Genomic DNA, 21,849 nt, shown 5'->3' on the forward strand with positions numbered 1-21,849 from the left:
AAAGAACGGGAACTGTGCTGTGGAAAAGCAAGTGTGATTCATGAATAAACTGTAGTTTTCAACCCTATGGGATGCTGATGAAACAAATAGGATTTTCACCAACATGGATAATACAAGAACACAAGACACTTTTTCACAGGTAAAGGCAGAAACTGTTATGGCTTGTGTGAAAATGCTGTTTGTTGTGCGTAATTGAAGAGATGGCGTATCAGAAACTGAAAACGACTTCATATTTTATTGTCAAGGAATTTGCAGTAGATTCTTTAATGTAATTGATTATTATGTGATATGAGCTCAGACTGGTCTAATATATCAGAAAGTGTTTGCAGACGATGTGTATGAAGCAATATTTTCTGTGCTTTATTCTTAAAGTTGAAATGTATGAGGTTTTTCTGATACAAAAAAGGGACAAAGAGAAAAATTAGTCTTTCTATTGCCATGTTAGAGAAGATTTATTAATACTATATATTATCTGTGCTAAAAATTTCCATAAGGTAATTGGAGTGGAAAAAAGTAGTTCATGTTACAGGCAAATACAGTCTTTTGATAATAATACTGGAATTTGAAGAGATTGATATGCTAGGATTGAATATACATCAGCTTGCAGCGCTATTGAATTTGTCTGAGAGTGCCTGCCAGATATATAGTCGTAGCGCTCTGCTTGTTTCAATACTTGCATGTTTGGAAGTCTGTTATCTGGAGAATTGGGCACTGGAAAACTCCCCTCTAACTAGGATTGCTGATAGCGTGTATTGGCGGAGATTCCCTGGAGTGTGACCTGGAGTAAGGAGCAACGAGGAGGAAGGATGGCTGTGCTCCGTGTTGGCTGTGGCGGGGCGGTCTGAGTGAGCCCTGCGCGGCTACGGAGCGTGGCTCGGCTTGTGACCGCTGCGTGTTCGGAGCAGAATGTGAAAGCCGGGCAGAACCCAGCCCTGTTTGCGTGATTCCCCTTTTTCACCGAGAAGTACGAGATGTTCGTCGTAAAGGCTTTTCTAGGCGAGGCTCTAGACAAACCCTGAGCAACTTCGTAAACTAGGGTGAAACCTTCTTGTTGCTCTTTGCTTTGTCAAAGAGGGAAAAGGGCACTAGACAACTCGCTGCCTTTGGTTACCTCCATACGACATCAACCTGCTGGGCCTCTGAAGGTTTTGTGGAGGGCAGTGTAACAGGTGATGCAAAGACATTTAGCTTGACGGATACTTATTGCTTCACCCAAAGTATAAAAAAAAAAAAAATCCCTGCAGGTCCCATCTGGCAGTATTCAGTATAACAACATGCTGAGGTGCTGGGATCTATTTGGAGAAGTTGTTGATGATGGTGATGTTGAAAAGGCACAAATCCAGTCTGGAATTTTTTTTCCTTTCTCTGTCTACAGCTCATGTGTTTATTGCCTGGCACTGACGCACAGGCCTGAGTTGCAGCTCGTGAATCATTGCTCTTGCTTCTTCAGGTACTGCTGGGAGGGTCGGGGCAGCACAGATGTGAAATAACCAAACGTTTGCTGCCAAGAAAGGCTTGCGTGAATGAGAATCAGAAAACAGGAAACTGTAACCAGATGGTGCCACTTTTCCCTTTCTTTCGCTCCCCAGGGCCTGCAGTAAAACATATGCACAAAGCTTGCATTGTAAGATCACCAAAATATTTGCAAAGCTAAATTGCACCTGAGAAAAATGTGTGTTAAACTTTTTGTGAGCTCCTTTCAAAACTTGCATGTACGTTTTCCTGAAGCTTTTCATCTAAATCTTCTGAGAGCTGGTAAGATCATGGTGCAAGGTGGAATGGTGGTTGGCCCTTTTGCTTTTCCACCCTGCTTTACTTTAATCAGTGACTTTAAAGTACTTTGTCCCCATGGCTTTCCCATACAATTTTCATTAGACTTCTCATTTTCATTTTCACCTCTCTTAGGTGATTTTTTGTTTAACCTGTGTTCTTTTCCAAGGCAGCTTAAAGGAGTCAATTCCATTTAAATAAGGCCAAATGATTCCATGTCTTCTGATGTGTATATTCATGAACATGTACCCAGCCTAAGGAGCAGCTCTTGTAGCCTCCAAGATGGGCTATTGTTGTCAGACTACAAATTAGAAATCTGATGTTCTGCTTCTAAAGACTTGGCTATACACATCGGGTGGTCAGTCCAGCACAGATGTGGATTCAGAGCAATCTGCTGCTGCAGTTAACATCAAATACGACCCAGTGCAGAGGACCTGCGAGATGGTTCAGCTTCCTTGGTCCTTCTGGTGTTCTGCACCTGGGTGTTCGTGGGTTCTGCAGAACTGCTGGGTGAGATGTGCTGGATCAGTGCACGTTACTTTGAGACTGCTCGTACGCTTGAAGCCAAAATCACTTGTAGGCAGACTGTAGCATCGATATAGAAACAGTCTGTGTGGGAATCAGAACGCACCTTAATCTATCTGAAAAAGCCTCAAAACTTGGGAATGTGCTTCTTGTGTAAAAGATCGAAATACCCATGGAGGCTGCACTGGATTTTCTTATGTTTGCTACTTAGTGGGCAGTAGCCCATTAGACAAAGGGGATATGAAATGCCTGTGGGACAGGGATGAAGTACATCCTGAGATATTTCTTCCTTATCATCCGGACAAAGGTGAAATCCCGCAGTTAAATTTCCTGCTACTGAGCCATTTGGAGCTCATCTGTCTTGTTTCATTCTCAATATTGTCCAAGTTCCTGAAACTGGGAGCACAATGAATATTGGCGAACCTCTTTTTGAAGGGAAATGATTTCCTGAGTTTAAGGAAGGACTTAAAGACCCAGACTAGTTAGATGTCCAACTAACTGATCCCGAGGAAGCTGATCCTGTTTAGAAAATGTAGGGTACTTTTGTAGGGAAGTATTAAGAGCACAGCAAAAACATTTACACAGACAGGGATTACATTATGCCAAATCTGTCAGAGTTTAGGAGGAAAGTGGCAAGGAGAAATAGCCTCTTTTTACCTAAATATTTTGCTAGGGTGATTTACTAACAAACCAGAATCCCGGAGGATAAAAAAGTTAGGTCAGAAATGGTGCATCAGCAGATGGATGCTCACTGGGGTTTTTCCTTAAGCTCTCAGACTGTGTTTTGATTAGAACATAATGAAGAGTTTGTTCATTAAATGTTCCAGCAAATTAATGTAGAATTCATGGAGACCCTGGATTCTCAGTTAAACATCCATGAAATCAGTGTTGCGTTCTCTATATTGTGCTTCATACTTTTTGCTTAGCAGGTGTTGACTAATGTGATCTAATAAACCCCGAGTATAATGAAATGAGTCGTGTTCAGCATTTAATAATTTTAACAACCTAATTCTTGCTTGATATGTATCTTTCCTCTACAAGGCACAAGATGAGATTGTAAGCCTGTGAACACAAGGATGCATGATTTTCTCCAGAATAATTAGATGTCACTGTTAAATAGTCTGGTAATCTTTATTTCTTTGCAAGATTAATTGGGCTATCACATTAATAAGCAAATATGATAATCCTCAATAGTTCTTATCACTGTGGATTATTTCAATTACTGTAGCTAAAGGCATAGAACATTTAATTTTTTAGTAACAAACTGAAATACTTCTATATGAACCAACTTCTTTATTCTCCTTCAGTCCATTTTATAGTACAGCATTTAAGTTATACCTCAATACAAGAAGAAGCGGCTAGGTAAATTCACACTTAAGTGTGAATACGTCATGCTTTTAGATAAACAAAGTTCTCACTTATAAGCAACTGGACTGAGATAAAGGAAATTTGAATGGAAAACTCATAATAATACTATTCAGAGGCTGCTGTGAATTTTTATCTGAAGATGTAGCAGTGTACAACTGTGTCTTTATACTCCAAGGATCGCCCCTGGAAACATCCACCTTACCTTTAGTTGTTGGTACTAAATAAACTCAATAGACATCTGGAACCAAATGGATGAGGGGTGGAAATAAGAATGACCATCATGTGCTTGATTGTATTTGATCTCCATCAGTATTGAAGAACCAAAGCACCGTAGGCTTGGCTCTGCACAGCTGAGGGCTTCTCCATTCCTGCCTTAGATTACTCAGGTCCTTAGTACAAGCCTGGCTTAAACAGGACCTGGAATGTGTGAGTTAGGATTTGGAAAACATCGTCATATTTCTTATGAGGTGAAGCTTGCTGCAAAAGGGTTTTTTCTCCACTTGTTGAATTGTGTATTATTGCTTCTTTCATTTGTCAAGCTTGTTTTGAATTTGAATCCCCCTTGCAACCTGCTTGCAGTTCTTTTCACCTTCACATCAAAGTCTGCAAATTTAATAAACAGAATCTCTAGTCCACCAAGAAATCATTAATGAAAACACGGAATAGTACAAACCCAAGTCAGTCTCCTGTGTGGCACTATTCAATTTATCCTTGGAGTTTTTGCAGGGAAACTCCAGAAATTACTTTGCGAGTGTTGTTTCCTGACAAGTTCCAAGTGCTGTTGGAGCAGAACGGTCCTGCTGAGAACGTGCTGGTCTGCTGGGTGCTGGTGGAGGGAAATTCTAAAGTAATTGCTTCATGTGAGACATAAATAATTGGTTTTTCAGAAGGAACTTTAAGAAATGTTTAGGCATTGAGATTCCTCAATATGGTGATATTTTCAAGACTGGAAGTAGGTAGACTAGTTCGTGTTGTATGCTGTACTATATACATGTCACTAGGCACCAGTTTAGATTTTAGGTTCTGAAATATTTTTGAGATTATCGAGCTCTTTGAGATCTTTGTTGTACTTAATCACTGTATACCTTTACACCAATAAAAAAAATAATTATAAGATATTTTCAGGCTCCTTCAGCTCCTACTGAAAGTGCCAGAATTTCCAGTGTTTTCCAGGAAATCAAGCTACTGTTTGATGAATACCTTCTTCTTTGAATAAATGTTGACAGATATTATTCAGCCAGATATAGATCTCAACAAATAATGCAAAACATTATTACAGATGGATAATTTATTTGATGAATAGCAGCTCTGTTTGACAAATAATATTGGTCTATCTCAAAGACTGGCTACAAAAGAGGGTATTGCCACATAAAAATATCACATCAGTCATCTATATTGATATTTCATGTAAATTAGAAGTGAAGGCTTTTCAGATACCCCAATCATAGAAGACAGCCACTCCCCTGTAAATATATGGGAGCACTCAGTACACTCTGGGCCAAGTTCAAAGCTGGTAAAAGGGAATACATTAGGAGATGAAAGCTGATAACACCAGGCTGGAACTTTTAAGGCAACCCAGTTTGTGTCAACTATCTTTAAAGTCACTTACATGACATGTTCAACATGCAGGCAGATTGCAGTTCTGCGTAGTATCGTAAGGAAGACAAATATCCATAGTAAACTAAGCCAGTGCCTTTTATTTAAAGAAAAAGAAAAAAAGTGTTTTCTTTAAAAGAACAGCTTGGAAAAGGAAGCTGCTGCTTGAAATTTCATCACAGGTCACTCACTGCATTATATCCTGGCACTTATTTTTCAGCTTCTACGCTGCACTTGCTTTGCAGAAAGTGTTGTGCACTGTAGCTGGAAGGCACTGAGTCAACAGAAAATCCCCAGAAGGCTTTACCTCAAAGTTGCTTTATCCTGCTGTTCTGGCCAGAAAATAAAATCTTCTGTGCTTAGAAGCTGTATCTAAAAAAACTGGACTCCAAAATGAATGACGATATGACCCTGTGCTGGATAAAAAAATGCCAGGCATGTATGTTAGACCAGCATATTTATTTTTGTGTGGGCAACGATAGCATTCAGTCAGATTTGTGCCTGGAAAGTCAGGAGGTATCTGTAAAGCAATATGTAGGCACTACTTGGCTCTTCCCTCTTGGATTGAGCCCCCTTGGCCTTGAAGCACCGATCCCAGCCGTGCTGAGGGGGAAATGTTGCTGTGGAGCACAGAGGATGAAGAAGATGCCCTCTAGGTCCAGCCTTCTCTTCTGGGTCCCCTGGCAGCCAGGAGCTCGTTTGTCACTTACTCCTTGCAGCAAGGAGATGAGAATGTTTAACACTGTTAATGTTTAATAAGGACAAGCGTAAGGAATGCTCAACAGTGAAAAGCTTGACTAGACTTGAATGAAATTTTCTGCTCGTTCGTACAGGGAGCAGGATTTCTGCTCGACTTGGTTTTGTTGTCACAGGAAATGATAGAGCTCAGTGCATATTAGCTATGGCCTTCACCTAAGTAAACTTGAAATAATGTCTTGCTGAATTGTGCCAGCATTTGTAATAATTGAAATCATATGTATAGCTGACTGACAGCTGGATTTCTTGCTTTACGTCTCCATGGGTGTACGTGCACACATTCCAGGAGGCTTTTGCATTAGATTGCTGTCATATTATTATGATTCAGGTAGGATGGTTCACAGAATAAGAATAAGCTGAGCAAAAGCTACGTAGCTTGAATTTCTCTGTAGGTAATGGAGAGAAAGAGTTGTTAGATAATAAGTCTTACACGCGGTGAACGGTCACCTAGAGAAGCCCAAGTATCTCCATCGCCTGTACAGGAGTCACAGCAACCCTGTGGTTGACTGGGGAATGTGACCTGGTGTGTATTAGAAGATGAGGGTCAGAAAGAAGAGACACAGGAATATGTTAACCTGTCTTATCCTTGAACGGTTACCTGTGTTCTGCACGCCTTCCGCTGCTTTGCTCTGTCAACTGCAGATGACTCAGATGACGTGGCTTTAACGCCTCTTTCTTGGTAGATGCTCTGAGGGTCTGGGGACCTTTTTGGAGTCATGAGAGTGATATTTCCACAGCGTGGAGACCACATGCAAAAACTTCCATACCTCTTAGGGCCTCCTGTGAGACTGTGCTGGGTAAATGGAGAGTGGCAGGAAGCCCTGGAAGGGGTCATGTAGAGCACTGCATGGGCAGCTGCCCAAGAATAAGCTAGAAATCTCATATCTCGCCACTACACACATTTTTTATCACGTCTAGACCAAAAATATAAAAACCTCACCCTGCACAATAAGGGATGTATGGAGAATGCCTGGAGTCCTGCACTCTTCCTTCAATTGTGAGCGTTGAGTTTTCTTTCAAATCACTTACATGACTGTATTGAATTTGGGGTCGGTGATGAAAACTTAATCTGTTTTTTTAACCTGACAGGTAAGTGAATGTTTTATTTACACAATCTCATGTATTTCCTTAATGTGCATGCTTTATAATAGAAGCATTTAATTTTTTAATAAGTTTTGCTACCCAAGATTGCATAAAAACATTCTGTTCAGTTGCACCAGTCACTTTCTATTAGGCGATATAGCACAATCTGACTTAGTGGCATTTCGGCAGATAATATGACAAAAATGGTTTCTTTCTAAGAAAAACATGTAACCAAAACAAACACAAGGATGAGCATTACGAAAACGGTGACATGCTGAGAGAAAAGCCCCACAGATATAAAATAATAAAGGTCAGGATCTGTTACTCAGGTCTTGTTTGCAAGTAAAAATACCACGCTAACGTGTGGCTGTCAAAAACCTAAGCGAGGCAGACAGACTTATGACAAATAATTTTGACAATTCTCATAAGCTGAAAAGTGCCTTTTTTTTTTTTTTTTTGCCTCTCTTTTGAAATGTTTCCCTCCTGCTTACAGATGTACACAGAGAGAGTTAACAAAGACATTAAACCAACAGGGTGCTGTTAAAAATAACCTGTACGAAGCACTGTCTTTTTTGGGCTCTCTGGGGAAAGCATTAACTGTCAGCAGTCTAACTTACTAACTAACCTTCCTGAGTTTGCAATACACAAAATGATTCGCTTCTCTTTTTCAAGTGTACTTCTTCATACATTATTAAGCAAATTAAGAGGTGTTCCTTGTTGCTTTCATGTCTTAGGCAGAATTTCATTCCAGTCTAAGGGAGACTTTGGTGAAGGTAAGCAGAATGAAGAGCTGAATACTTCGGAGTCAAAATGCATTCACTTCTGCAATTTTTGTAAAAATAAAAATAGAGAAAAAAAGAACTTTTGAAAATTTTCAGCAATGTGACAGAGTAACACAGTGAATTACAGGAAAACGTCTTCTTTTTGGCGGAGATGTTGTAGCAAGTTTTCTTGGTCCTAGGTAGAATATTTGGCCAGAAAGACAGACCTTAAAATAGCCACTGCTTGGGGCACTGCAGAGTGTGGAGCCTGCTTGTATGAGAACAGGGATGGTGACCCAAATCACCTATATCCTAGGAAAATCTTGTTTCCTTGGCCGCTCTTAGGAAGCATCCCCGCAGATGTGCATGATATATTGTGCAGCTGGACAACACCGTGAGATTCAAACGAGAACTGAGCTTGTTCATTGAATTACTTGTGTACTGAAATGAAGGAAATAAATACTTCTCTGGTTTATGTTAATCAGACTCTGCCTTCGACATGAGGCTGTGATATTATCTTTGTCATCCTGCTGCAATGTCTTTGAACTATTCTTCATACAAAAGGGCCTAACAGTTGCAAAAATACTATCCGACTTCTATCAAGAATTGCTATTCTGTATAAATAGGATCTTGCACTTTAAAACTAGCAGAGCTTAGCCTTAAGAAAACTATATTTTTCAGTTCAAATATATCTGTATTCTTGTTTGGTTACACAGAGCCTGTTCAGTGAGGAATTATCTTGTTAAGATCTAATCGTATATGGTGTATGTGTGGTGTAAATATATGGCCATTTAAAATTCAAATACAGGATGCGGAGGTCATTGTAGGAACCTTCTGTGCCTCGGCAAGTGTAAATGAATTATCAGACGGCTTTCATTCTTTCCTCACTGTTCACGTTACCGTTTGCAGCTGGGAGCTATGCCATAAGTTACCTTTATATTAGCAATGAAAATTCCAAGGCTTTAAAAACAACATATTTCTTCTTCTTTCACTCCCAGTTTTTATTCGTAGGCTGTAAAAACATGCAGTGTGTCTGCTGATCAGAAACTGCTTCAGATGTCAGAAATCTGGTAAGCTGAAGTGCGTTCGGCGTAGTGTGGTTCGGGAAAAGAGAACCTGGGGATTTACCAGTCCCTGACCATTGTGGTGCGAGTGGTTATTTTAATGCTGCCCGTCACACTTGTCCCGTGTGACTGGCGCTCGGATGGTCAGAGAGGATCTTGTTCTGCTGCAAGGCTGCGTTGCTGGGGTGTTTGGCAGGGAAGCTGCTGTATCTGTGGGGAGCGGTAGGTGTAGGTAAAGCGGCTGGTTAGGACAGGAAGGTGCTGGGGTGGCGAAGCAGCTGCAGCTCTGCTGCCCGTCCTGCCCGCCCTGCCCGCCCTGCCCGCCCTGCCCGCACCGGGGGGCTGAGGAGCAGCCTGGTGGCTGCTGCTGGGGGCAGCAATCGTGAGCCTGGCGTGGCAAAGCTGGCAGCTCCCAGTAGCTCCGAGTTCTACCCATGCCGGCTCTCCCGGGCAGCAGCTCTGATTCTCTAGGGATGCCTGTGTTTAGCTCTTCGCCGCCTTTTTCCTATGGTGGGAACAGCAAAGCCCACTCCAAGTCTTGGCGCCTCGCCCTTGGAGCAGCCAAATTCAGGTTTGCTTGCAATGCCGAGATGCTTAGAGCTGCCTTGCTCTGAAGGCGTTAGTCCCCGCAGCAGCCCCGGCACTAGAGACGCGGGGGAAGCCCCGTTCCCGTTCTTTGGGACGTGTCTCCTGGCCCTTCCCCTCGCCCCTGCCCAGCCTGGGCAGTGCTGCTGGGGAGGGCTCTTCACCAGGGTGTCCATGTGGAAGAGTTTTCAAACTCTTTCCAAAGACGCAAAAGAAAGATTTTACTGTAGTAACTGGTGGTGACGTCATTCTCTGGGGGGTAGGAAGGTTGTCTATTATAATTAATTGAATATTGTAGCTAAGCTACTGGATAAAATCACAAGTTCCTTCAGCTCTGGTTGCAAAACCTACACACTCCTTCCAAATTCCCAGTTCTGCCACTGTTGAGGAATGGATATCACACAAGGGAACTCCGGTTTGTCTCGAAGGGAAGTTGTTTATTCCTTCTACAAAGTCTGTGAAAAAGCTTTAGCAGCAGTGTGAACAGCTGTAGTTCTGGGTCCCTGGTTACTCCACTTGCCTTTTTTCTTTGCTTAATTCCTGTTTGGCATTGCAATCCCCACCCGGTTCACTTAAGAGAGACGTAACATTTCAATGTAAGCCTATTGGCAGTGCAGCCTCCTTTTTGGGTAAAAGAAAGAGCCAGTGTAATGCTGGCTCGTTAGGGTGTTTAGATAACTTCACGTGACAGCTATACCTATTGGTACCCACACCAATTTTCCCCCTTTCACCCTGAAAATGTCAAATGGTCCTGATTTTGCTTTCGCGTTGTCTGTACGCAGTACTTTATGCTAAGGGTAAGACACAGACAAGCACACAAAACTGAAGTTTTTGCTTCTTGCCAGATTTTCTAACTAAAAAATATTTCCTCTCAGTAGTTCTCTCTCCAGATAATACCACCCCATCTTCTAAATTTGTAAAAGCCCCTGTATATTTGATATCTTGTGGACTGCCACCTGATTTCAAACAGAGATTATATTTACTGGGCAGTTTGTTGATAGAAGATAAAATATGAATGAAATTGTAATTTTATGGCAGATACCATAGCTGTAACTGTCACAAGTGCTCTGTATCCTCAATAGCAAGATGAAAAAAACCAGTATCTTAAAACATTTAATTGACTTTTTTTTCCAGTTAAGCCAGGAAAAAATCCTCAAAATTATGAACATGGTGAAAAATAAAGAAGTGAGTATTGAAGGAGCTTTGCATTTGGCACAGAAAGAGGTGTTTGCTGCAAAGGTAAGGTCACTCCTTTGATCTATTTTGCAAGACATTCAAATGTATGAGCATGTTCTGGAAAGCCTGGTTGAGTGTTAGGTATCTGTCTTTCTTGCTTTCAAGGATGCAGTCCCAGCTTGTGCAAACATATACACTCCAGTTTATAACCAAATATAGCAGGTACGAATGGCTAATGCTGCCTGTATCCTATGTAATGGATATCCCATGTAGATGTTGCAGCTACACTGATGTCATTACCTGGATTAAGTAGTTTAAATCTAGATCAGATGTATCCATATGAGTTTTGTTATTCTGAGTGCAGCATCAAATACTGTAACAACAAACGTAGGGCAAAATCCTTGAGCTGATACCATGAAGCACCTCAGGAAAATGATGGATCTAATCTCTGAATGGTCTCCTAGTGCTGGGTTGCCTCTGGGTCATAACTGGTTGTGTTTTGAAAAGTGTTTAGTTCAATTCCATGGGCTCTGCTCTTCCTCTCCCAGCTTTCTGCTCTCCCTTTCTCCTTCCATCCCGACCTGGAATCCCTTTATTAGCTCAGCAGGAGTTGTGGATATTTTGTGCTTGGGAGGATGCTTCCACGTGTCTCCACGTGGAGCTCTGCAAAGCCTCCAGCACTGTCTGAACGTGGTTCACTGGGGGAGGTTTCACCTGAGAACAGGATCGGAGTTGAGTGGACAAAAAATAACATCGTGGACATATTGCTGATTTCTGATATTTTTCAGGATTCGCAGGATTTGCTAACTGGCTCACAATTTAACTTCAGTATCTACAAATACAAACACTATCGGTGGCAGAAACGAATTTTACAGGTAACTTAAAAAATTCTCACTTTTGAAGAAATACATAAAAAATTAGGATGTTTATGTTGCTCAATAAATGTTATGTTATAGCTTGATACATCCTGTGGTTCAGCAACCTGTCAGAGAGGTACAAAATATCGATCAGCTTTCTACCTTTTACACCAAGGATATTCTGGGGGGTAATATGTGAAAATCCCTCTGCTGAACCCCTGGCAGTGCTGTACAATGGATGTGATTATCTTAGAGGTTATTTCTCCTCTAAAAAACCTGATTTGTCACAAAGATCCTTGATTATAATTGGCTCTGCCTGGGAGTTGTTCTTATTAGTTAGCAACAGTAAATGCGTACAAGTGATGCAGAAATACTTGGATATCTGTCCCTTTTGATAGAACACGACTTCAACTGCTGTGTCTAAACCCTTGGGAAGCAATGTTCCCGGGGATATGCAGAAGGTTCCTTTGGCGGGCTGTGTATTTCATCTCTGGTTACTGTTCTGTGAATTCTTTTTTGACATTATGAACCCTTAAGGCTTTATTGACTTGCTGTGTCGTAATGGGACAACACTTGGACCAAACTAAAGCAAACTTCTGTCGATAACACCCGATGGTGATTTCCTGATTCCATGAAATCAGTGACAAAGTTTTCATGCTGTTTCCAGGAACCTGGGTTTCGCTGACTTTTTCCTGCAATTTGGACAAAATTTGATAATGAGCAAGTCCAAGTCCATGCCAGATGGTACATATATCTCAATTGTAGAAAGTATACTCTCCTTATTTCCCTCAATATCCACCAGTTTTTGGAATTAAAGGATTATTCATTTAGACATAAAGGTGATGGAGAAATGGAGACAGCTCTTTTATGTGTGGAAGTTATCAGCTTGGGAACCTGGAGTAGCTTAATTCGAGTTCTGTAGTTACCAGCAGCCTTCAAAAGTCAGAGATAATAATGAGAATCATTCTGCTTTGGAGATTTCCTGCTATAAACAACGGAGGGAAAGGCCATGGTGTTAGCATTTGGTTGACGTGGTCTGCGTTATAGGAACGAAAGGTGCCAGGAATCATTTGTGGCCAAAGGTAAATCTCTAACTCAGGCAAGATCTGAGACTCTTTTGAATTTGTCTTCTCTGTGGGCTGCGTTCACTGAAGCTGGGCAGTCAGATAATATTCACATCTTATTGTACCAACAAAGCTGTTTCTGCTCAGCAGGGACTGACAAATAGAACAGATACTGGAGTCTGCTGTACCAGTTTTTAACACTGCAAATGTAGATTGTGCAGTGGAAGAAGAATAACCTTATTTTGAAGCAAAGAATTTTTAATTGCCATAGCTGTGAAACAGCAATAAAATAACTTTATTGGCTATTATCATTCCTCTCTTCATCTATAAATGTACAATTGTATATACATACGTACAGACAAAAAAACCCCTGTGTTAGAGAAGATCTAAACCAAAACACAGAAAGTAATCTCTCAGTAGTATCCTCTTCCTCACACAGAGATGGCTGTTATAAAATAATCACTTTCCTTTTAGTACTGGGGCATATGTTGAACCAGTTAGTAACTGAATCTCTGCTGAGATGGTCCTGCTACCACTGCTGCTGAATGGGAAGTTTTTGCACTGGATCGTATAAGACAGGGAGAATTTAAAAAGAAATAATAGTTCAGGGTGATAAATTGATGTGTATTAATCAAAAGAGACAAGGAAAGAGTTACAATGAATATCTGTTTGTTTTGTAACTAAAACAAATATAGTACAGTATCTTGATGATGGAATGTCATTTTTTATTCTATGCATCGGCAAGATAGATACATATTCCAACCTGGTACTTTATCCTCGCATGGTAATATCGGGAATGCTGTCTTTCCCTTTCAATGAAGAGAAGCGATGGAGTCAAGTAATGAAGAACTTTCTATTCCAGATTGATTTCAACACAGAGACCATTTTTAACATTGAAAAAGGAATTATTAAGAAACAGTTCCCTTTCTCACAAGTCAAAGCCTGTGAAGACACTGAAAGGAGGCGCTTCAGCATTGTGTTTCACGGGCGACAAGACTACGAGCTGGAAGCAGTGTCTCTTGATGATAAAAGGAAGGCAAGTATTTACCATGTCATAGACAGATTGCTATAAATAACAGCTGATGTTATGGTAGTACCCAGTAAATCTCAACCATAAATGGGACTTGTTATGCTGTGCATTGTGCAAGCAAAGAATGTCTTTATTCTGTGTATGTTTGTACATAGAACAAAGGGAATGTGAGTTTGTGATAAAGTTTGGCCTTAGGATTTTGCCACAGTTCATTAGGACTGAAGATGTAAAGCCAGCTCAAGATGTGACATGAAAGTTTATGCATTTCTTCAACTGTACCTTGAATGCAACTGGTCTGAGATTGTATTAAAACAAGCAAAGAAAACTGATGACACACACAGTTCAGTCTTAACTGAAATTTTCTAAGCAGTTTTTTTCTATATATATTTATTAAAATGCATGCTTTTAAGAAGTATAAAGGATGCCATTCTGATGCTGTGGAAAGAAAAAGACCTAGTAGTTAACCTTTTACCATCAAAATACACTGGAATTATAAAATTTCCAGAGGAAGACAGCCTAGGTACAACTAGATTTTTGTTTAGTTAAATAATTCAATGTTGTGAGATTTTGTATGAGCTGTTTCATTTTGAGGTCTCAGCTCCTTTTGAGTTCTAGGTTCAGTTAAATATTCCAAGTAGTTAGTGCAAACTGAAACTTGAGAAACCCAAGTCTTGACATGAGTGCTGGCTTTTCACCTGCAGGCAGATATCGCGGGTGTTCAGGGCTGACCAAGTCTTGGAGTTGGTGTCATCCCACTTCTGAGGTGCTGCAGGCAGCTGCACAATTTAGCCTGAGATAAAATCTCTCAAAAAGCATGGAAGCGTTTGCATTCACCTCCTGATGTGACCGTTTTTAAGGGGCTTTTTGCAGAGGGATTCATCCCTTGTGAAACTTAATTGTTCGCTCCATGTGCAGAAACTTTTATTCCAGATGAACAGCACCTCATGGTTGATTAACTTATTTTTCAAACTAGATTACATTTAGGAGAAGAGCTCAAAAAGTTGCATATATTCTGTAGTAAGAACACTCTAATATGGCCCTGTATAACAAAAAGAGAGATTGTAAACTTACAAAAAGTGAACATATTTTACAGTAACCTCTCCAGAATAAAATTATATTACCCTTATACTGACAGGTTTAGAACTGTGGGCATAAAACCAAATTGTGGTTAAGTAGTTTAGCGTCATAGAAAGACCCTATTTATTTTACGTTAATTTATGTTACCTATTTGGCTGCTGCTTATAGTATTGTCTATCATTTTTACACTTGAAAAATGCTCCTATTAATGTCTTATTCAAGGGAATTAACATGGAAAATATACTCTCTGCTGCCACTTATTATATAGATAATATACCTTCTGAGCAGAGTTATACAGAGCAATTCGTACAAGAGACCAGCGGAGTCCTGCTCTGAAAGACCTGCAGAATGCGACGTGATACATGAAGGTCTGCTGGATTTGCAGCAAAACACTTTTACATCCACTGAATGGGTGAAGTACGAACTGCACTTTCATAGACCTCTGGGTTGTGCATTTTGTTAAAATTTCTGACAAATACTTTAAGATTTTAATTTTTGGATACTAACTTAATTATTTAATTGTGAAGTTTAAACTTAGATGCTAGATCTGCATGAGATGAAAACGTTGAAATTGACTGTTAGTGTAATAGTGGTACCCAACAAAATGAAGTTTTGACGTGTGCTAGAGACTGCCGTGTGCATCACTAATGCAAATATATAATGGTGATGGTGCTCAGAGTGATTTTAATGGTAGGACCTCTTTATGTTTACCTCTTTACTTTTAACTCCATTTTCAATCATAAGGAAAAGGAGAAAAAGACTGGCAAAGCAGACAAGTAGCATAAGAGCCCTGATTCACATGGCCAAATGGCTGCCCCAAAATTCGCAATTCATTTTTGTAACGTTCTGAACCTCCCCCTGTGGGGGTGACCAACCGTGGGGGCCTAATGGGGTGGTGGTTTCAGAGACAGGAATCATTATTCAGTAGGAAATGGACTGTCACCACCATTTTACTCTGCCCCTAAACCGTCACAGACAAGCATGACTTCTGCTTCCACTTATTCTATTATTGAACTAGTGAACCAGCCACAATGATTTTGTGTAGTTTACTACCCATTCTACAGACAACCCACTCTTCCTCTGAGCCAGCTTCTAAAATATCTGGAAATTGTTTATACTATCAAAGGAGAAAAAGAGAGCGAGGAAAAAAAATCTGTCTAGCAAAAACTAATGAAAAAAAATTCAGCATTGTAATCATCTGTACAGGGCAATTATCTCAAAAGACTTAGTTCACTGAAAATTATTTTAATTGTTTTTAAAAAGGCTGCCATTGTATGTCTTATAAACACCATCCTCAAGTGTGTCCCAGGATTTGTTACCTTGCAACATTTAACAAGTTTGTTAACAAACAAAAATTGATTTTTATTTATCTTGTAAAGCAAAGCCCTTATTGCTTTGTTCTTGATATTAATCCTCTCTCGTTTTTTTTTTTTTTTTTTTCCCCAAAGTAAATAACATCTGGAGATCCGATTAAACTATAAGTCCCTGCTTTAAAGAAAGGAGAGATCAATATAACTGCCAGTTCCATTATACAATTCTTATCACTTTGACTGTTTATGTGGGAATAGATGCAATTTATATTTTATGTTTAATTCTTCTGGAACAGCTAAACTTATTTAAATTCCTCATAGAACACCTTAATCAACTAGCCACACCTTGAAGAGAGAGCAGAGGAAAAGAAAGGTCTGATAGAACTGTCAGAATGATAAAGAAATGCAGTAACCCTCAAGAAAAATGAGAATGCAAATGCTTAAATAAGAATGAAAAGCACATACAGTAAAGCCCCACTTGTTGAATGTGCAGAGCGGAATCCTAGAAGAGAGACTGAAGCAGAACATTTTGCTCTAATAGAAGCTGCATATGGGCAGGCAATTTGTGCCAGGATTAATTTATCATTTAAATAGGTAATACCCACACTTTGGCACAGTCCTTTCTGATGGAAACCCCAGAGAGCAGAGTGTTTTGGCGCCTTCCTGCCAAGTGACTCGTGGGAATGAGAGGGGACCAGGATCAGCCCTCATGGACTAAGAACATGTGCAGGGGCATTTCCAGGAGAGGGAGAGTTATTGGACTATAAGGTTGGGCACTAACTTATGTTATGGTGACTTGTTTATAGCTTGGTGGCAGTAAAACCTGGAAGACACAGAAACTCTGAAGCCTCATTGTATTATGCACTGCTCAGTCACATGGTGAAATCCTTCAAAAACTCAGCATCCAACAGATTCACCATCGCAAACAAACAGGAGGAACAAATAGAGTGAGAGGGACAGAGTGTAGCCAATAAATTAACAGGACTTGTGTGACTTTTAGTTGTTAGTCAGGTCTTAGTTTTAGCTCTCTTGTTAGGTACGGCAGGCTGGAAGTTCATATTTTATGTCATAATTTACTTACATGTCAGATGGGAATAAGAAGCCCTAGTCTCAAAGGTTTTATGCTTTGGTATTGATGCTTTTTGTCTGTTCCATGGAAGACGCTATAAAAATGGAGAGACTTATTGACTTAGAAATTTCTTTAACAAAGCTTGTGTAAATAAGTAGTCGGTGAAGAATGAACTGTATCTCCGTTCCTTGTCCTTCAGGTACTTGGTACAACTACGTGAAGGAGAACTGACTTTATATTGCATAGGTCTGGGAAGACACAAGAACGCAGACCCTACAAGTACAGTTAATTTGTTAAGTGGTAATGTGAGTGTCAGCAAAGAGAATGAATGCAGTACCTTTTCAGTCCAGACCAAAGAACACAATTATTTGTAAGTATAGTTGGTAATCAATAATTTGTTAAAGCAGAACTACTGAAAACAAGGTCAAGCAACAGATAATCTCAGTGTTCCAGAACAAAATACAAGAGTGGAAGAATGAGGCCATCAGAATTATATAGATAACCACTCCCATGGCTCTGTGGTGATTTGGCGAGTGTTTTAAGGAGGAGTCAAACGTACCTCATTGTGGAATTGAGAAGATACATTGAAATACTGCCCACAAAGACTTGTTGTCATGTCAGGAGCCAGTGAAGAAATATATCATCCAGCTTGATAGGACAGATGCATGAACAGGTCCTGACTAGCTCATGCAACAAGCACAGTAAGACATAGCACATTGGTCACCTTTCCCCAAGGTGGAGAAGAGGAATTATGAAGTAGCTGCACCACAAAATCAATATATGGCAAAACTTCAGCTCTCTAACTTTAGACACATAAGCAATTAACCCCCTCTGAAAAGGTCAGAGTCAGCAGCACTGGGCTCCTTTGACAAGTAAAGCTGCTGAACATCATTCTGCTTAAATAAGAAATATCAGTGGCTGTATTAGCATGTTATTTACACTTCCTTGTGTTTATATATGACACTCTTAAATTTCAGGTTTCGAATACCCTTTACTGTCCAAAATAACAGGACAGAGGATGTTAGCAAGCTCCAGAATGAATGGGTGTCTCTCATAGAACGGTACTGCCCACCGTGCAAGGGTGCCTCACCATCTCAGGAGGGATCTCGAGGATGCACCTCCTCCGAAGCTGATTATGAGGATTTGGTTGTACCTGTGGGTGAACAGAAAGAGGAGGCTCCCCACTTCGGTGTGAGTTCTGCAACAGCCAGTCTGAACAAGTCTTCAAGCCCCCAGACAAAGCTGGCAGAGGTGCATACAGCCCCGGCATCACCACCTCTTCCACTTCCCATGAGTAAGGCAGAGGTTCCACCCGCCCCACCTGCACCCCTGAAGCCCTGTGGCCTCTCTCACTCCACAAAGAGAACCAAAGCCTTTCACTGGGATGTTGTTCCTTGCGATAAGGTGAGGATTAAACTGACGGTAACAATTAAGGAAAAAAAAAAGTACCCTGTATTAAATGCGTATATCTCATAAAAATACAGCTGTGCCACAAAACAACCTGGGTGCCCTTCTGTATGTTTGGATAGAACAAAGTGACTCTGCTGTTTTGGCTTTTTGTTCACCCTGTCACTCCTATATTTTTAGATTCAAAAATCTCTCTGGGGATTATGTGACCCATGCAAGAAAAAAATTGACGTATCCAGACTCTGTGATCAGTTCCAGATTCAGGACATGGCAGCGTTTTCAGGCAATGAACCTTCAGTGAATCAGCACATCATGTTAGATCAAAAAGTTGCACATAACTTCAGTAAGTGTGTTAATAAGAATTGTGTACTCCTATCTGGAAGCCTGAGGTGCCTGCAATTTCTATTTATACTTTCTGCCATTCAATAGGCAATGAGACAAGCTCGCGTCTAAATCATCTTTTAAATCACTGCCCCTCTACTCATTTATAAAAATTGACCTCATGGTTTAATAGCTCTTAATGTTGTCCTTAATGATATACAGTAGAAGCACCAAGCTTCTCCTCCTCTTGTACAGAACATGTGGATATGCCATCAAGCTGTGATGCTGTTATCTTAGGACAAACTTAAAATCACATATTATGCCTGTGAAATCGATGTTAAGACTCTGGCTTCAAAGACTTTTCAAATTTTGTGGGCTGACCAGGTGAAAGAAGTCAACAGAAACAGCTTGGCAGCTAGAACTTTGAGTACTGTCCTCAGTCTCTCTCCTACATGGAGTTCAAGAATATTCAGGTAGGTGTAGATGGGTTGGTGTAAGAAACCTTTGAGACAGTTACAAGCCAGGTGACAGGAATTCTCTTGGCCTTTCGCTGTTGAGAGCTTAGACTGTGAATGTCTATCTTGAATGATCATGAATATCCTCGACTCTCGTATCCCAGGTGTGATTCTGCCAAAGGCCTGACCTAGAACAGTCTTTCACAGCTAAAGCAGCAGTTCAACGCATGGTTCTGGTCTTACTAATAAAATGATGTAAAAGTCTTTCAATTACTTTGGTGAGAAGTGGTAGATATTAAAGGATCAAGAGTAATTGTTCTTCAAAGACTACTCTGAATTCTATTACAGAAATGGTTTTCCAAAAAAAGTTCTGTAACCTAGCGCTCTTTTAAGAAATGTTACATGTGTAAAGAATTTGGGGCAGTTAAGTTTGAAGTTTTAATGATTTCATCTTTATGAATATTGATAAGAAAGAATATACTTTGGAGATTGTATAAAGTTTTAATTTGGAACTGTAAATGGAGATAACTTGTTGGAATTATTGCATCCATTGACTCGCAATTTGAAGAGTTAAAAGTGAGTGATATGGAAGTGCTGTTGTAGATAAAAAGAATCCTGTAATAGCACTTTTATCTACTAAATTATTGCAGTTTCTTTGAGGAAATTTATTTCTTTTGGTTTGCAAATAGCACTAGTTTTCCTTTTGATCCTATTCCTTTTACAGCTTTTTTTTCATAGAGACATTCTACATCTGTTTCTTAATCTTATGCTTAAAGTCCCATCAGTGAGATTTTTGGCGTGTACTTGTTATAATGGACATTACTCAGATCAAAAGTTAATTTGATCCTGAGAATTCTGATTAATCTCGCTGCAAGTACTGCAAACCAGAGTTCTTAAATTAATGAATAAAAAGATGAAGCTACAAAATGCCAGTAGGTTAAAATTTCTCAAGAATTTGAGTGGGTTTCTGAACACAAGGAAAAATGGGAGCTCTGAAAGGAGATGTACACACTAAATTCAAGCTCAATATTTGAGAAAATGAAAATAAAAGCTAGGTTATCTAGTGTCTTTTTGTAGACAAAATCAATTTCTGCCATACAGAGAACAGGTATCAGAAGGAGAAAGACAAGAAAAACATTCTCAGATTTACGGTGAAAAAGTTTTGGGAGACACTATAATGCATATCTTAATCCAAGAATGTGGGATCTAGTGGGTGAAAAACTGTTTAAGAGTCAAAATACCACCTTCCATCACCTGATTGGTGCCTGTTTTTCTGTCCGAGACCCAGTTTCCCATATATACAATCCTTATTTTGCCTAGGGAAATACTTCAGTCAAGTCTGATGACTCAAATTTGTTCAGTGGCTAATTTCAACAACAGAAAGCATTCAAGAAAATATTAAATACTTTGTAGACAGGTTGCGAAAATTTTAAAATCAACATTTTACTGAGAGTTATTCACTCTGTTATGGTCTGCAGACATCACCCCACCTGAAGAGATTTATAGTTTAAAAGGCATAGGGAAGAAAAAGTATATGAGGCATAAAAAGCATTAGAAGGAAGAAGAGAAGATTCTGCCAGATTTTAGCACTAATGTTAGATCTCATAACAAAATTAAAAGGGTGGAATGTGTGTCAGAGGAAGTCTAAATGGTACATACTCGGTTGGCCATCAGTCTGATGAGAACCACCAGTAGCTGGTTTAAGCCACTGTAGGTTCCTAGAACCTGAACAACCTGGTTGTTTTTAAGAATTGGAGGGGAAAAAAAAGTCAACTGTACACATCCTTCTGAGTACCTTCTGACAGCAGCATCTTGATAGTTCTGTCTTAAGCATTGACCATGTTCTGACGGACATATACATCTACTTGACTACTACTATGTATATTTAAAGAAACTACAAACACTGAGTTTTTGCTTTAGCATTAGCAGCTACTAAGTTTTTGTTTTTGTTGTGGTGTGGTGGTTTTTTTTTTGGTTTAGGTTTTTTTTGTATGTGTGTGGTTTTTTTTTTTTTTTTTTTAAGTTTTGGTGATTTTTTTTTTTTCTTTCTTCCCTTGGGCATTTTATTCCAAGTAATCTAAGAATCATTTTCCTCCAGACATTTTTCTCAAAAGTTTCCGTGTGAAACCACGTGAGCTGAAAGAAAAACTATACATTATACATGAAGAGAGTGGTGGACTTACAGATGAGCAGATAACAGCACTAAGAAGGTAATCTTTGAGGTTCAATTGTTTGTTTATAATACATGTTACCTTTTGGAGAAGGCATAATCTCCCATAAATAATGCGAAGTTCAGGAAAGATGCTACAGAGACATTGGATCTATCCTGACTGAATAGAATACTAGAGTTACACACAGAAATCTGTCCTTTTCCCCATGCTGGATATTATAGTAAAGTGGATTGCAAGAAATGGCACCAAATTGTCATGATTTTGTGAAGTAGTTAGAAGGAGCAGAGTTAGTTAAGAGTAAGTTGTGGCAGTGAGCCAGTGTGACTTGATGATAAAACTTTACAATATCTCTTACTACAGCATTACCGTCTACTGTGGGACCAGAAATGAAAGACTTAAAATGG

The 21,849-nt window shown here is 39.8% G+C and overlaps 2 protein-coding genes across 2 annotated transcripts in view; both read left to right on the forward strand.

The window, feature by feature from the left end:
- On the forward strand, positions 1–18,799 carry LOC135994665 (uncharacterized). The gene is made up of 9 exons (XM_065645421.1): positions 1–139; positions 10,643–10,747; positions 11,473–11,559; positions 13,468–13,641; positions 14,981–15,129; positions 17,291–17,461; positions 18,069–18,495; positions 18,679–18,729; positions 18,782–18,799. Exons 1-9 carry the CDS (start codon positions 104–106, stop codon positions 18,797–18,799), a joined length of 1,218 nt encoding a protein of 405 aa, XP_065501493.1. The 5' UTR covers positions 1–103.
- The window catches only part of LOC135994967 (formin-F-like), a 17,584-nt gene continuing 14,520 nt past the window's right edge, over positions 18,786–21,849 (forward strand). The window contains exons 1-2 of the mRNA XM_065645922.1: positions 18,786–18,841; positions 21,373–21,484. Coding sequence (XP_065501994.1) covers positions 18,811–18,841; positions 21,373–21,484 — 143 coding nt within the window. The 5' untranslated portion in view covers positions 18,786–18,810. The remainder of the gene's footprint in view (positions 18,842–21,372; positions 21,485–21,849) is intronic.

The sequence above is a fragment of the Caloenas nicobarica genome, chromosome 15 (assembly GCF_036013445.1).
Source record: "Caloenas nicobarica isolate bCalNic1 chromosome 15, bCalNic1.hap1, whole genome shotgun sequence".
NCBI classification, from domain to species: Eukaryota; Metazoa; Chordata; class Aves; order Columbiformes; family Columbidae; genus Caloenas; species Caloenas nicobarica.